The sequence below is a fragment of the Brassica oleracea genome, chromosome C3 (genome assembly GCF_000695525.1).
Source record: "Brassica oleracea var. oleracea cultivar TO1000 chromosome C3, BOL, whole genome shotgun sequence".
NCBI lineage: Eukaryota > Viridiplantae > Streptophyta > Magnoliopsida > Brassicales > Brassicaceae > Brassica > Brassica oleracea.
In genome coordinates, this window is record NC_027750.1 from 55,420,509 (window position 1) to 55,438,433 (window position 17,925).

General features: G+C 33.4%; 1 protein-coding gene across 1 annotated transcript; it reads left to right on the plus strand.

Moving 5' to 3' along the window:
- Positions 1 to 13,192: 13,192 nt before the first annotated feature.
- On the plus strand, positions 13,193 to 16,924 carry LOC106331895 (cation/H(+) antiporter 17-like). The gene is made up of 4 exons (XM_013770333.1): positions 13,193 to 13,272; positions 13,434 to 13,636; positions 14,373 to 15,374; positions 15,558 to 16,924. Exons 2-4 carry the CDS (start codon positions 13,445 to 13,447, stop codon positions 16,836 to 16,838), a joined length of 2,475 nt encoding a protein of 824 aa, XP_013625787.1. The 5' UTR covers positions 13,193 to 13,272; positions 13,434 to 13,444; the 3' UTR covers positions 16,839 to 16,924.
- The last annotated feature ends 1,001 nt before the right edge of the window (positions 16,925 to 17,925 follow it).

Consider the following 17,925-nt stretch of genomic DNA (forward strand, 5'->3'; position numbering starts at 1 on the left):
ATGTTCATTTTTCATTCGGGATTCAATCCATTCAGGAAGATTCTCAGGCAAAATGAATCTAGGTAATTCTATAAACATGCATATGATTCTATTATGTGATTAACCTAGATGTTTAAATATCTTAAGGTTCTATGTAAATTTAACTTAAAAAACACACTTGCACATCTGCATTGATTGAGTTTTAATAGAACTTCTCATATTATAAAACAGAAAAGGTATAAAAAAAGAAAGAGAATCAATTAGGCGTCTATGCCAAAAAAATAAAACTAATAACTTTACCATTGAACTATCATGGTGTCAGTGAAGACTTTACAAAAATCCAGTCTTTGTTTTCAGGATTTCTTGTCTTTTCTCTGATCAGTACAGATCTGGTTATGAGAAAACTACAAGAGGACTGAAGCAAGTAACAAAGAGACTCATGGAATCTCTGCAGTTTTTTTACCATTTCTGTTTTATATCAAATAATAATATTTTTTGTAGAAGATGAGCTAAGCAAGCTGTAGAAGGACAGTCACATCATAGTATGTCCAAATAAGGCATTGGAATCCTGTTGCACTCTTTCGGTTAACATTATGAATAGAATTATTTTATATTACTCTTATTTTTATTGGAATGTCGATAGTTTATTTTCCTTTATATAAAAGAATTCTATTCATAATGTTCCCGACTCTAAGGATCAAGTTATACACAGTCTGTGTAACACAGACTTACAAAGTTACAATCTAACTGGGAAGAATTCCATGTTCGTACATCGAAATCTAGATGTACCACTTGGTTGGCTAGGTAGGTTTGAGCAACATAGTAAAAAGTTTTTGTATCTTAAATAAAATGCAAATAAGGAAAGATATTATGAAAACATACGGGTCTGATTAGTAATGGCTGTAGTTTTAAAAATTTTGCTGTAGAAAAAATTTTGCAGACTTTTTGCTGTGGCTTTAGATTTTATTGCTGTAGAATTTTATGGAAAGCACTAAAAAATTGCTTTAAATATTTAGCTCTGCGGAGCACTTGTACAGCTGTAGGTTATTTCGAGAGCTGTCGTTTCAAAAAAAAAAATTTAAAACTTGATTGCTCTGAATTTAGTGTTGTAGAAATAAATAAGGATGTAGACAGCACCTACAGCAACTACCAATCATCCCTATATTCGACAATAACACAAATTATATGCTATGTGTATTGGACAGCAAAAACCTGTCAGCTGTTAAAGAAAGAGTTAACAATTACATTCTACAGCTGGTTTAACAAATACCCAAATTATCCAATCCAACTGTTACACCAATGGGAAACAGTATTAACGGTTGATTTCTAAGCACGTTCGTTGATTACAAATTATATAATGGCACATCTATTGTACAAAAGAGTTTTTTTGTCTTGAATAACATTCGTTCAAAAAAAAAAGATTACAAATTATATTTCTTCTTATGGTAAAATTGAAGGGGCAAAAACTATTTTTATGGAAAAAAAAAAAGATAGCACTATAATAAATGATGAAGGAGAAGAAAAGAGTAGCATTATTAGACTAGATGTGCCGACGGACAAATGCGAAAAAGTTAGATTAAACTAAATTGTTCTTTTTGTTAAAGGTGCGAGTCTTGTGACACATAACCGAAGCTAGCAGGTAGACTGATGTGATGATATTCCCATATTTCTTCTAAGAAGTAGTTTCATACTTATAAATTATAACAAGTTTGATTTGGGGTCAACTTTGTCACGTGAATGAAGTTGTTAGTGATGGATGGCTTATACACGAATACTCTCGCAGTCAGGCAAAAACATTCGGGGCATCTCCAACAATAAAACCAAATTTGACGTTAAAATTACACCAAATTTAATGTTGAAATAGCACCAAATTTGGTGTTTTGGTGTCAAGATTTTTTTGTCATCTCCAACAATGACATCAAATTTTACACCAAAAATAATATTATATATTATTATTTGATATTTTTAGTTTTAAATTTTTTATATTTTTATTATTTGTGATTGATAAATAATTATTTTATCGTATCTAGATTATTATTTATATTTTTATTATTTTTAAGTGATAAATAATTATAGTCATTAAATAATTTATATTGAAAATAAATATTAAAATACAAATTTAATTTTTTTAATTATGTGAAAATAAACTTAAAATACAAATAATACAATATATATTTATTTATTTACAAATTTAATAGCAGCTGAACTATGTTATTAAATGAAACATATTAAAATACATATTTTAAATATTTGGTGTGATGAATAGTGATAAAGATACAAATAATACAATACATTTTAGTGTGATGAATACAAATAAAACAATACATTTTGGTGTCAATTTGTTTTTGTCATTACCATCAATGACACCAAAAGTAATATTATATATTCTTATCTGATATTTTTCGGTTTTAAATTTTTTAAATTTTTTTATTTGTGATTGATAAATAATTATTTTATCACATCTAGATTATTATTTATATTTTTATTATTTGTAAGGATAAATGATTGTAGTCTTTTAATAATTTATTTTGAAAATAAATATAAAAATACAAATTTCATTTTTTAATTATGTGAAAATAAATTTAAAATACAAATAATACAATATATCTTTATTTAATAACAAATTTTATGGCAATTGAACTATATTATTAAAGAAACATATTAAAAGATGTATTTTAAAGATTTGGTGTGATGAATAGTGTTACACCAAATTTAGTGTAATATTATTCACATTACACCAAAGTTGGTTTGATAGTGTTATTTTTGGTGTCTTGTTGGAGATGAAATTACACCAAATTTGGTGTTTTGGTTTCTCGCTAGAGATGGCTTTAGGCCCCTGGCCGAAAAGAAATAATGACCATGTTCGTTTACGTGTCGCGCGACCTGGGACCTGCGACTAAGATTATGTTCGTTTAGGTGTCGTGCGACCTGCGACTAAACCTGCGACCTGTGACTAAAACTATGTTCGTTTACGTGTCGCGCGACCTGCGATCTTCGACCTGCGACCAGTCCAGCGATCAAAATTTTCTTAATTTTTAGTCGTTGTTTTTTCGGGCGACTTGAATGGGAACCCGCGACTGGTCGTGCGATCAGTCGCGCGACATCAAAACGAACAACAACCTGCGACCTACGATCAGTCGCAGGTCGCAGGTCGCGCGATAGGTAAATGAACATGGCCAATATAGTCTTTTGGCAAAAAAACAATTTTAAAAAATTAGTTAAAAATTAAAATTTAATGTAAACATATAGCTATTTTATTATTTTGAATGAAGATTTTCAAGATAAATTTCGTTTTTAAAATATGTAAAACTAAATTTGCTAAAAATATATTTATATTTTTGTTTATTTAAAATTTTCAGTAAAATTGTAAAAAAAAAAAAATTAAATTAAAAATCTGGATCAGTTAAATATGCCTGGACACAACATTAAACTAGAGGGAATAGAATTAAACTAGAGTAAGAAATCTTTAAAACCGTGATATGTGGTAGTTTAAGGCCGGGCTTGTCTTAAAGCAAAAGGGTTACCTCATTGTATATATAATTTCCAACATGTAAATGTATTTTATATCCCTAGGCATCGTATTTTCAACGAGAAAAATCATTTCTTTAAATTGATGCTTAGCAAAATCGACATACTTAGCTCCTAGAACGAATAAGAAGGAAGAACTATTATGGAGGTGATTGGTAGTTGCTGTAGTTTCTGTCCAAATTTATTTCTATTTATTTCTATAGCACCAAATTCAGAGCAATCAAATTTTAATTTTTTTTTTTTGAAACCACAGCTTTCAAAATAAGCTACAGCTGTACAAGTGCTCTGGAGAGCCAAATATCCAAAGCAATTATTTAGTGCTTTCCATAAAATTTTACAGCAATAAAATCTAAAACCACAGCAAAAAGTCTACATATTTTTTTCTACAGCAAAAATTTTAAAGATACAACTATTACCAATCGGACCTCATGTTTGTAACTATGTTTTTTTCACCAGACCTTTAACCAATAGCACCATGAGTCATTTATTTAAAACTGATGATTCGATCCTGTTGATCATAGGTGACAACTAGCGATTACACTTTCTCATTTAGCTTGGTTACCGATTTCCATCAAATCATTTGAAGAGAAGAGGATAGATTAAGATACTATAGCATCAAAATAAATGTTTCCTATAACCATGGTACGATCTCCAAAACTTTCTAGGTACAAAACTAATTACCGATTTCCACAAAATTTATGCATCTATGACCAGATTTGAAGTAAAATGATACGTTTATATGCAGGGACAACGAAAATTCAAGATTGATCAAGAAAATTGGAATATCAAAAAGGGGAGGGAGCTACCTTCAGTCCAATCATAGAGAATCAATAACCCAATTTGTCTACCGCATCATACATTCATTTAACGAGTTTAGTTTGAATTTTGGTGACTCAGTATTTGGATGAATGATTCGGAAGCTAATTGGATCATATCACAACCTGTGAATGGACTCAAGGAAGCTCTCTATCTATCGATTCCCTATGTATTAGTATCTGAGTGTCAATATATGTGTTTGTTTGTGTGTGTGTGATGTACGCTATATATGGATGAATTTACAAGTCTTTCTTTTTTGTCATGAAAATACTTTATATAAAAAGCAAAATGGGTCAAGCCCAAGTCCAAAGAAATAAAACATTAGCCCGCTACAGAGCTCGTTACAGAATGATGAAGAGCCTCTTTGGCGATAGAGTCCGAAAGAGAATTTTCCAATCGTTCTGGAGACTTGGGGACCTGAAAAGTTCCATGCTAGCCCTGCCTTGTTTCTCGTCTCGTTCCAGGCTGCGTCTGTCTTGCATGAGATCGAGTTATTCCTGAGGGGAGCCGTTGTCGATCTGTTGTTCTTCGTTCGAGCTCTTCCAGGTAGGGGGTTGCTTTTGATCCTTTTATCTTGGGCTTGATTCCATTCCAATGCTAAGCGTAGACCTGTTGTGGCAGTTTCCTCAGGTGTGATCTCCTTTGAGTCGAAGAGAAGGGCGTTTCGTGATGTCCAAAGAGACCAGAGCACCCAAGGAAGAATGGAGCCCACGATCTCAGTCGGCGGTAGACAGACGGCATCCTTAAAGCGCAAAAGTGCCTCTTTGAAATCCATACCTGCAGCTATGTGAACTGCATTTCTTAGTGGTATGCTCTTCCACACTTCCACTGCAAAAGGGCAGGTAAAAAAAATATGCATTTTAGTCTCTTGCTCATTGCACTTTGTGCAGTTTGTAGTTGATAAGATTCCTCTCTTCTGGAGGTTTTCCCCCAAGGGCAGCGCATTGTTGATGATGGACCAGAGGAAGAGTCTCAGTTTCGGTGAGCATTTGTGTCTCCACACCTCTCTGATCCAATTAAAGTTGTCATCTGTGTTCGTTGATTGCTCTTTGACCTTTTTGGATGCAGAGAAATAACCCGATCGTGTGGAGTAGGTTCCTGTTGGTAGGGGTTGCCAAATAAATCTGTCTTCCATTCCGCTTCTACTCGGATGTAGGCTCATGATCTTTGTTGAAAGCTCAGGTAAGAATTTTTCAACCCTTGCTCTGTTCCAATTTAGATCGTCTGTTAGGAGATCCGAGACCATTAGATCCATACCTTCCTCTTGGATAGGTCCATAGGGTTTAACATTGTCGTCTAGAGAGATCCATGAGTCCTTCCAGACTGCGGTTGTATGTCCATTACCAATGGTCTTTCCAATGTTGTCTTTTAGAAGGTCTCTCCCAAAAAGGATACTTCTCCGATTTACAAGTCTAAAACACTAGCAAACCAGAGAGCATGATTTTGATAAATATTATGCAGCAAGATTTGATGGAAAAGAAACAAACCCTAGATCTCATCTAAAAGTTAAACCAATCGTAAATAAAACTTTCATTACAATAAGAGAGTTTGGAACAAGAGAATAATGAAAAATAAGAGATGAAATTTTGCATGTTTGAATGGATGCCTTATGCATATATGGATGGAGACAATTGATGTGAGAGGTAAAGAAGAGCTTAAATAAAAGAAGATATACTAGACAGAGAAAGAAAGAGAGTAAAAAATGCAGATTGCGAGGAAATACACAACGGCTACAACAAGCATGCAAACTAGTGACGGTTTTTTTATAACTCCAAATTTTGAACCTTTTAGAAAAATTGTAGGAAAATAAGGAAAATTCTCTAATTGATTACATATATATTTTTCTTAACTTCATTGGTACGTGTACCTGGACAGAAACAAAGATAATGTTAGGAATCTGACAACTATTTTATGTATATAGTGTAGTTTAGAGCACTTGTATTCCTTCAAATTTTATAAAAGTTCTTAACCAAAACAATATTAATATTTTAATACAATTTAGTTATATATTTAAATTTTAATTAAAAATAAAATTACACCTCCTATAAAATAAATGTTTCATGAATTTTAACTTTTCTTCACTCTTTTATTATTCTTTACCATAAGTGGTTATTTCAAATAGACGTTTTTTTTCTGATCAACCCAAATAGACGTATTCTTAAACCTTAATAGTTACCTTTCCTCATCCACAAACCTTTATACCTATAAAATTGAAGTACTTATTAGTCTCTTTGGCTTATATTACTAGTCTATATACTCTTATTCGCATACTTAGTGTTAAAATAACAAATCATATGCTATTAGAATTTTTTTTTTCTTCTAATCCACTATTGTTATAACATTTACATACAAAGTTACATTGTTGATCAACGTTCATGATCACCCTTCACCCCCATTTTCTTATTTTTGAGGTCCCTTACCCATATAAATCATGTCCATTTTCTTAGGCGACTTACCTAATGAAATGAGTCACCAAGAGAGATTGGAAAACATTGCAACCTACTGACCAAAAAAACATTGAGACCTAAGGAATATTCCATTTACCATTTGCCTGAAATGGCTTAGACGTTCTTAATCACCTTTTGTTAAATCTTGTCTTTACTTTAATTCTATTTTATTTCATCCAACGCCTAGTTTTTATTTCATTTTAATTTGTTATTGATTCTCCATTTAAGTGTGTGTTTTAATTTTGAAAGAAAACATAGAGAATCTCTCTTTTATTCAGATCACTGACTTTGCAAGGAATTTGCATAGGCTTTATCATGGACCGACTCCAACCCGTCTGAAGCCTGCCCTCGCTCACCGATCGTATCTGGTTCATTTGGCTAGTACAAAATCCAATGGGGGTTCCGTTGTTCTTAGTTTTATTACAAACACAAAAGTCCTAAGCATCTTAGGGAGATATGAATATACAACAACACAAGACACAAACAGAAAATCAATAGCAACAGTTCAAATCCAGAACCCACAAAACATTAAAATAAACGAATGAACAAATCCAACACTTTAAACCAATTTTAGAGTCGATGATTTGCTTGTGTGTGACATATATATCAGTTCTTCACTGTGGTCACATGTTTCAGAAGCATTTCCACAACATCTTTGGATATCCTCGAAGCTTCGTTGTTCTCCGACTGCTCGATCTTGGCATCAGTTTCTTGCTCTAGCTAGCCTCTTCACGTTTACACCTGAATCTCCAGTGATCTGTTTTTGGCAGTCAAGTTCTTTCACCATGACAAGTGTTAGAAATATTAAGCACACGTGTTTGTTTTGTAATGTTACCTCTTAAAGTTTCCTCTGGAAACCATGCTCAGTACTGGTTTCTCCAATATTTCGCGAAGAGTACTTGTTTCTCACACCAAAAACTTTAAAACTTGTAAACTCATTCATTATTAGGAGTTTTTCTGCGTTATGAGTCGTGATAATAAAATTTTGAAAATATATTATTTTCTAAAGTAAAAATTCAATTTTTATATTTCTAAGAATTTTTTTAGCTTTTTCAGTATAAATGTAAGAAACTTTCATTATTTATATTCATAACTGGTTTTGAAAAAATATAAAACATTTATATATTTTTATTTTCCAATTCTAAGTTAATGTAAAAAAACTATATATTTATAATATATTATTGGTTGAAAATTTTCATTAGTGGTAATATGTATATGTTATTGTTATATTTAAAGCATCTTGCCAAAAATGTAAAACTTCATAAATGCAATTGGACATGTTTTTAAAAAGATGTCATCATTTTCATTAAACTATGTCATTTTTCTATTGTAAATGAATATGGCGATGACATATAAATAAAATTCAAAAAGTCATTTTTTTTTTGTCAAACAAAAAATCACTTTTCAAATAATGTTTAGGAGATGTCATTTACATTCTAATGGTTAATCCTACGTAAGTAACTGAATAATCTTAAAACAAGTTACAACGAATATGAAGTATTGCAGTTTAATCCATAGTTAATTTGATTTTGGGGTAAAATTCATAGCTAATAGTTGTCCAGAAACGAATATTGTTGTGATTCATTAACCAAAGAAAATACACATTGTTCGATGGAAATGAGGATGCAGTAGAGAAAATCTCACTTGAAAATATGAAACAGATTTAAGAAATATATAAGTTTGGTTCAATCTACTTATTACCAATTTTAATTTTTTTTGGAAAAACAATTGATTTTAAATTAAAACCTCAAAAAACTTAACATAGCACAACTAAGATCCTAAACCCCTAAACCCCTAATTAACTTAACATTCTCTTTAATTGTTGGGAATCTCCTAAACATTAACAGCATTTGTTTGTCTTAAGTTTCAACACATTTATAGTTAACTAGTATTAATTATAATGGATTGTAATGTCAACTACACCTACAAATCTGAGATCGCTTGTACAGTTTGATAACAACTCATTTCAATAATCGATAATGTAATAGATTAAACCTATAAGACTGTGTAAGCGACACATAGTTTAAATTTCAAATGTCTGGTTGTTTTAATATTCGAAAGTGATCATGTATCGTAGATTGATTAACGGAGTTTATTTACTACTCGGCTAAAACACCAATTGAATCCGTAATATGATCTATGTGCATCTGTGGGATAAGAATGGGTTTCTCAGGTGGACCCAGTTTAAATACAAAAGAATAATCATTGTATAAACTACGTCATTGCCTGGAGGAAAGTCTTATGTATGTATGATCACCATGACCATTCATATATTATATATTATATATTTTCTGTTAAAATACATTATAAAAAGTAGAATGATTGCTAAGTATTTATCATCGGTGTCTAATTTTCTTAAAAGCCGCCAGTCTTGTTTTTCTTTAAAAAAATTCTTTTTTTTGCGTGTGTTTACACAGAAAATATAGAAATCCACAGTACAACAAGAGAGAGTGAAAAAGATGAACTACTTTATTTTTCTGACGGTTTGATCCACTAATTAAAGAATTGAGTAATGCTATCCATCGGATTATCTTATGAAACTAGAAGTTGAAAGTTAACATGAATTTTTATATAATTTAATATAGAAAAGTAAGTCAGCTAAGGTTTTATCATCAAGCTATTGGTTGACAATGTCGGATGAAAGCGATTTATATGACTAGTAAGTAATTATTCTATTAATCTAATGTTGTTTAAAGATTTAACAATGACATGAACTTTTAGCATGGCCGAAACGTTACACGTTCACGTGTCAGTGACGTTTAGTTTCTTCCCACGTATCCAAAACTCCATTATATATTTGTATATTTTTCGTATTTTGCCGGCTCGTAATTTCTTGAATTGATTATAGTTGTTTCTGGTTATAATTTGAAAACTAATCTTATCTAAGTTTTTAGAGGTTTACCATTTCAACATGACAGGCAAAATACTTACAGGTGTGCAATGCACCCTGCACCCTGCACAATCAAAGCGTAGATCAGAGAATGGTACCACGATTTTCTACTTTATACACTAATTAACACACATTACTTAATTTGGATATGTTAGTTAATTCTTACATATTCGTATGAGTCATAGTTACAAACTATCCCAAACTTTTGGACAACTCAAGGTTTATGATAATCTATGTAAACATTAATCATTAATATAATCCTTTTTTATGAGACCTGGCAATAATTTGACAATAGTTTATGCACCACTATAGTTATTTTAGATATAATAATTAACTTTTTTTTTTTGGGCAACAATAATTAACTTTTCTAAGTGATTCAATAGCCAACCAACATTATTTTATGTTACGTTTTCAATCAACCGGGCATTGACATTAACTTATTAAATGATAATACTCTGAATCTGGAATCTGACATTGCAGCAGGTATCACTGGATTTATTTAATTAAGTTATCGAACGGATAATGCAAAGTTTTCGTTTAAAAATATATAAGGGAATATATACCATTGCATTCTCAACATTTTTATACTACCTGGATTATGATATAGGTTATATTTAGAGCAAAAATAGCCCTATCATTGAATGTTAGATTTTTGATGATTCGAAAATTGCATACATATTTATTTATACTTGTCATTTTGAACCGGAAGTTTTATCTATTTTATTAGTAGTTTTTTTTTTAATCAATCTTAATATAGTATAAGGGTTCAAGTTGACCCAAAACAGATTTCCCTACCCAAAAGTAAATTCAATTCCAGCCAATATAGGTCAAATTAAAAGAGTTTCTTATACTAAGGACACGTTATAACATTTAACCTGAAGACGTTCAACCCGGTACATCCATCGGTTCCAAAAGAAAATAGCCAATCCATCTAAAGCCGACTGAGACCCCAATTAAATGGATCATTATTTCATCTTGACTGTGTAATTGCAACGGTGAGTGTGATTCGAACGTTTATATGTATTCACGCTTTAACCACATATGACGGGTTGAGCTACACCTGTCCAAAAAATTGAGAACATAAATCTTAGAAACTAACTGTCTTATTCTTTCACTTGTGCTACATAAACTATAATAAATTCCATTTAATTTACATCAGTTCAGCATTTCAGTTTAATTGTCGTGGCAGAGTAAAATTTTTGTTTTAAAATAAGTGTCGTTTTAGAATTTCAATATAAAATTTATTGACAATATTCTCTGGTCTATTTTTTTATTGGTTGAAAAATGGTTAGATGTATTAGTAATGATATTTTTATTTTGAAAATATGCAAAACTTAATGTTTTCTTAATATGTGTATATAAACCTAAAAATACAATTAAAATGAAACGGATGGAGTATGTAATAAATAAATGGTGATCGGTGTTTTATTTTGAAAGTTTAAATCATATTCATTTTGTGTTTATGTGTATAAATGGAATTGCTTATGTGCTTCAGAGCGAGGTAAAACTCGATCAAGAAGCTTTGGTCAACTTAAGGCCGATAGAAAGATGTTTTTTTTTTTGGCACAAGCCGATAGAAAGATGTTTAATGATGGCGATAATAGAGATAACTACTTTTTTTTTTCTTTGAACCAGAGAGATAACTACATTTGACACTTTTTCACAGAAGTCTAATATATATATTTGGCAAACGTATATTTTTTCTTTTAATTATTTGTTTACTTCTTTAGACAAGCAAAGCATATTTTTTGCCTATCTAACAAGTGGCAAGTACACAAATATGACTTTCAATTTTTCCCCACCTGAATGATATCCTGTCAAATTTATGTATCGTCTCATTTGATTAATTTTAATGATCTAGTTTATTTTAGTAGCATCTTAGTAAGCGTTGAAATATATTATTTGTATTATTATTTTTAACCTGGCTACTTCAAATTCGTTTAGTTCTAAAATATAAATTTGGTATATACTCGTTATATCTCATTTTTTTTTAAATAAAGTGGGTGAATTACTTTTGGAGAAAAATAAATTACGGTTGGTTCCCTACGTAAAAACTATGGATTCTCAAGTTCTCATGCGTACTTATTGTCAACCTATATTTGATATAGATACAAAATCAATGAAACTAAGTATTTTATATTATATATCTTTTGACAAAAGAGTTTCTATTTTCTATAGGCAAATCTCCAAATAGCACATTTCTAAGTTTATGTCACAAAAATAGCTTTCAAAAACTAAAATGACTAAAATAGCATTTTATCTTTTGAAAAATTTAAATTTTTTTTATTTTTCAAAATTTGAAATCTTATCCCAAAACTCCACTCCCCAACTCTAAACCCTAAAACCTAAACTCTAAACCATAAACCCTAAATCCTAAACTCCACCCCTTAACTCTAAACCTAAACCCTAAACCCCACCCCTAAACTCTAAACCCTAAACCCTAAATTCTAAACCCTAAACCCTAAATCCTAAACCCCACCCCTTAACCCTAAATCCTAAATCCTAAACCCCACCCCTAAACTCTAAACCCTAAACCCTAAATTCTAAACCCTAAACCCTAAATCCTAAACCCCACCCCTTAACCCTAAATCCTAAATCCTAAACCCCACCCCTAAACTCTAAACCCTAAACCCTAAACCCTAAACTCTGAACCCTAAACCCTAAATCCTAAACCCTAAATCCTAAACCCCACCCCTTGACTCTAAACCCTAATATCTAAATTAATTTACCATTGGAGAATAAGTGTATATTTATCTCTTTTGATAAAACATTAAGTGCTATTTTGGTTATTTTTTTTTTTTGACATCGGTTATTTTTATTCTTAGAGGCTATATTTGTGACAAAATTTTTTTTAATGCTATCCTAGTCAGTTTTTCATTTTCTTTTTGTAACCGAAAAGGGCTTTCTATTTAAATGCAAGAAACAAACTAAGTACTTTATAGTAGTACATCGCTACCTTTTATTTTACCAAAGTGTTGATGGTCGAATTAATGGTAGTGTAAAATTAATTACTTTGTGATATAGATTCAGACCACCTTTTTGATATATAAATTTTTTTTTAGTAAAGATTGACTCCAAAACGGAAAGAGATTAAATGCTAGAACACTAGTATTAAAGGTATTTCTTAGAAGTTCTCAAAGTAAAAGAAAATTATTGATACTTTAATTTATTAGGTTGAGTATTTTAAATTCAAGAAATCTACCTCAAAATATCTATAAATATATTGAGAATCCATGTTAAAAAAATCACTATTGGTCAGAAACTTTCACTGTTAACAAAAATAGAAATAAAAACTTGATTCTATTTATAAATGTACAACAATGTACCAAAAATATTTTGTTAAGAAGACTATAAATTAAAAGGAATGTACACTTACATATCCCATAATGGAAAAATACATATAGACTTCCTCAGAAAGCACCTATTGTCAGTTGTCAACCCTAGCCAGATAATATATTTTTCAAAAAAGAAAAGAAGAAATATTCCCGCGCAATCACAGGTAATCTCGTTAGACTGGAGGCTATATAAGGAACCCTAGTAAGAGCCAGATACTCCATCTCTCTCCCTACTCTTACTTTTCCCTCACGTTTCTGTTTTCAGATATTAACATCCGTAAGTATTTCATGTTTTTCTATCGATATTTCGTGTACTAATATGCTCTTTATGTCCAATATTTCTTTTGTATCTATCAATAAGAAATGACTAAGCTTTTTTACAAAAAAAAAAAGAAAAAGAAAATGACTAACTCGTAAAAACTTTTAAATTTTTGGCAGAACTAAAAGGTATGGGAACGAACGGGACAACATGTTCAGGAACGATGAAAGCAACCTCTAATGGAGTCTTCCAAGGAGATGATCCTCTTCATTACGCGTTGCCTCTTCTCATACTCCAAATCTGTATCGTTCTTCTTCTCACTCGTGTTCTTGCTTTTCTCCTCCGCCCTCTCCGGCAACCACGTGTCATCGCCGAGATAGTGGTACATTTCTTATTATTTCATTTATCAAATCTTAACTCGTTTTGGGTTGTAACTAAAAGTCAAAGATGTTACCAGTTTGATATATAGTTCATTTATCCAAGGATTACTAACCCGAGAAAGACTTTTAAGAAATTGAGCATTATTGCTAATAACTCCACACCAATCAAATCTTGAATTAGTCGTCGGGATATTCAATGAGAATATTCATTTTGATCAGAATATCCATTTTCTTCCGCAGAATTCGCTAACACGTTAAAGCCTTGAGTGTGTACTTGCCTTTCTTTTATACACACATTATATTTATAATATCCGCTCCTTGCCTTTCTTTTATACTTCCAATCTTCCACACGTTCCAATAATGTTGAAACATATGATTTCACAACATTGATTCATAAATGCATTTCAAAAAAAAAATACTAGATACAGTGATGCATATTTGGTGTTTTAACTTTTAACTATCCAAAAACATACTGATATTTATTATAAATTCATTACTTTGTAATTAACAGTTTCTTATAATTTTCAACCAACAAAAATTTAATAAAATAATTGTTTTTTGCAGTTTATAGTTTACCGTAAATACCCAATACAAATGCACAGAAAATGTAAAAATTTTGAAACAATTTTTTTTAATGTTGATCTTTCTAAAAGGGTATACAATTATACATTGTTCTTTATTTGTTTGTATATGTGAAAATAGAATGTAATTTTTATTTTGTTGCTTTTGGGTTTTTAGGGTGGAATATTACTTGGTCCATCAGCTCTTGGAAAAAGCTCAAAGTTTCTCAACACAGTCTTCCCAGCAAAGAGTCTGACCGTTCTTGACACACTTGCAAACTTAGGACTCATCTTCTTCCTCTTCCTCGTTGGTCTCGAGCTCGACCCTAAATCCCTCAAGCGAACAGGAAAGAAAGCTCTCTCCATCGCTCTAGCAGGAATCACTCTCCCTTTCATCCTCGGCATAGGAACTTCGTTTGTTCTCCGTGGCTCCGTTGCTGATGGTGTTAGCAAAGCTCCTTTCCTTGTCTTCATGGGCGTTGCTCTCTCCATCACTGCTTTCCCCGTCTTGGCTCGTATTCTCGCTGAGATCAAGCTTCTCACAACTGATATTGGGAAGATAGCTTTGTCCGCTGCTGCGGTTAACGACGTGGCCGCTTGGATTCTACTTGCTCTCGCGGTGGCTCTCTCCGGCGATGGGAACTCTCCTTTAACTTCTCTATGGGTCTTTCTAGCTGGTTGTGGTTTTGTCCTGTTCTGTATCTATGCCGTGCAACCGGGGATCAAGTGGATAGCTAAACGTTGTCCTGAAGGGGAACCGGTTAAAGAACAATACGTGTGTTACACGTTAGGTATTGTTCTTGCTGCTAGCTTTGTCACTGACTTGATTGGGATACACGCTTTGTTCGGTGCGTTTGTGATCGGTGTTATCTTCCCTAAAGAAGGTAACTTCGCGAACTCTCTTGTTGAGAAAGTTGAGGACCTTGTGTCAGGTCTTTTCTTGCCACTTTACTTCGTCTCAAGCGGTTTGAAGACCGATGTTGCGACGATACAAGGAGCTCAGTCTTGGGGGCTTTTGGTTTTGGTTATTTTTACTGCTTGTTTCGGTAAAATTGTCGGCACGGTGGGGGTTTCTCTTTACTGCAAAGTTCCACTTGACCAGTCGTTAGCACTCGGTTTCTTGATGAACACGAAAGGTCTTGTTGAGCTCATCGTCCTTAACATTGGTAAAGACAGAGGGGTAAGACACATATTTTTACAGCAAACTTATTACATAAATTTATATTTTCTACCACATACTTTTTACTGCAACTTACATAGAATTATAACTTTTATTAAAATTCAACGTGTCACCAATTGGAACTATAAACTATTTTGTATAAATATTCGCGCAATTACCTAATTATTTAATGTTTCTCCACAGGTTTTGAACGACCAAGTCTTTGCTATAATGGTACTAATGGCTATATTCACTACGTTCATGACGACTCCTTTGGTTTTAGCGGTGTATAAACCGGGTAAATCCATAACCAAAGGCAATTTCAAGAACCAAACTGTCGAGGAAACGAACCAGTCGAACAAACCGCTCCGTCTCATGTTCTGTTTCCACAGCATAATGAACATTCCCACCATAGTCAACCTCATAGAAGCGTCCCGAGGCACGAACCGTAAAGAAAGCCTATCAGTCTACGCGATGCATCTGATGGAGCTTTCCGAGAGATCATCAGCTATACTAATGGCCCACAAGGTCAGAAAAAACGGTCTCCCTTTCTGGAACAAAGACAAACCTGGAACTAGCTCTTCCGACATGGTGGTGGTTGCATTCGAGGCTTTCAGGAGACTCAGCCGTGTCTCTGTCCGTCCAATGACGGCGATCTCAGCGATATCGACTATACATGAAGACATATGCCGAAGCGCTGAACGCAAAAGCGTCGGTATGGTGATTCTTCCGTTTCACAAGCACGTTAGGCTGGACAGAACATGGGAGACGACTAGGAACGATTACCGTTCGATCAACAAGAAGGTTATGGATGAGTCTCCATGTTCTGTCGCGATTCTTGTTGATCGTGGTCTTGGTGGTACGACTCGTGTCGCGTCCAGCGATTTCTCGTTGGCTATAACGGTTTTGTTTTTTGGAGGGAATGATGATCGCGAGGCGTTAGCGTTTGCGGTGCGTATGGCGGAACATCCTGGTATAACGTTAACCGTTGTTCGGTTTATTCCTAGTGAGGAGTTTAAACCGGAAAATGTGAAGCTAGAGATAACCGAAGATCAAGCCGGTTCTTGCTCAGGGGAGACCAGATTGACTGATATAGAAGCTATTACCGAACTTAAAGCAAAGATCAAAGAACAAGACACCTCTCGTTCTGATTCTGATTCTGTATCTCAGATCGTTTACGAAGAGATAATCGTGAAATGTCACGAAGAAGTTTGTGAGGCTATCAAAGAATATTCAAGAAGCAATCTTTTCTTGGTGGGGAAGTCACCTGATGGTTCAGTTGCGTCGGGACTAAACGTGTTAAGAAGCGACACGCCAGAGCTTGGTCCGGTCGGGAACTTGTTAACGTCAAGTGAAAGTGTTTCGACGGTGGCCTCGGTGTTGGTGGTGCAGCAGTACGTAGCAAGATGTGATTCTCATGTCGTGGGAGTTTTGAAGAGCGCCACGGAGGAAGAATCACCGGTTAAGGATACCGAGAGTCCTTAGGGAAGTTTCTCTTTGGGATTCTAAGGTCAAAACATTTGATTTTGTATAATAACATCTGTTTCATGTTGTAACAAAAAAATTGAATATATATATGATTTCTATGTTTTCAAAAGAGAGAACGTTTGATTACATATGGTAGGTGTTCGTAACATTTGAATTAAATTAACCAAGAGGAAGTATAATAGAGACCATTATTAGTCAGTGGTTATTGTTAAAGCATTTTAGGAATTAAATTTAGGTGGATTTTTAATGTGATCATCAATTCATGTTATAATTCGGTAAGAACTTGATAAGTGTTATAAATCAATTGGTGGATGTTCATAACCGGCCCGATCCATAACCGGCTCATACACTTAGAGAGAGACGCCCCAACCCTAGAGAGAGAGAGGCGGCCGCGAGACTTGGAGAGGAGAGAGAGGTGGCTACAACTTATCTATTTCATAATTCGTTTATGTTTATGATTTGTAATGTTTCCTATTATTGTATTTACATTTATCTATTTTGTAACTCCTATATAAAGGGAACACTTATTCATTAATAATATACAAAAACTTACAGTTCTAAATCCTTAAGTTTACAACACGTTATCAACACGATAGCCTCTAACACCCTGAGCCTAAAACCAAATCGCTAAAACCCTAAAACCCTAAATGAAAAGGAATCTGCCTCGGAACTTCGAAGAGACCGTTCTCCCAAACCGTGAGGACCCAGAAAACGATCAAGATATCAAATCGAAGCCCTGGTCGAGACGAATCAGTCAGTGTAAACCGCTTGTCGATCTGGCCACCGACGCGCCCTCACGCACAGATACAGTGCGCGCCGATTTGCTTTGGAACCCTAATCCGAACCCGACGATACCGACGAACCCTAATCTGTTCGCGAATCTGTTCCAGCTCGCGTCCAAGACAGCTCGTGTCCAGCTCGCGTCCCATCCAGCTCGCGTCCCGATCGTGTCTAAGCTCGAGGTTCATTCTTGGTGGTCCGGTTTCTACAAACAACTAAACTAAAGGGATTTCGAATTCTAAGAACATAATGACTCGAATTTGGTTAATTGTAAAGAATGAAACCCTAAAATATAATCTCTAAG

Coding starts and splice junctions, on each gene's coding strand:
- LOC106331895 (XM_013770333.1), top strand. CDS start 13,445: ATGGGAACGAACGGGACAACATGTTCAGGAACGATGAAAGCAACCTCT. Junction 13,637..14,372: donor GTGTCATCGCCGAGATAGTG/GTACATTTCTTA, acceptor TTGGGTTTTTAG/GGTGGAATATTACTTGGTCC. Junction 15,375..15,557: donor ACATTGGTAAAGACAGAGGG/GTAAGACACATA, acceptor GTTTCTCCACAG/GTTTTGAACGACCAAGTCTT.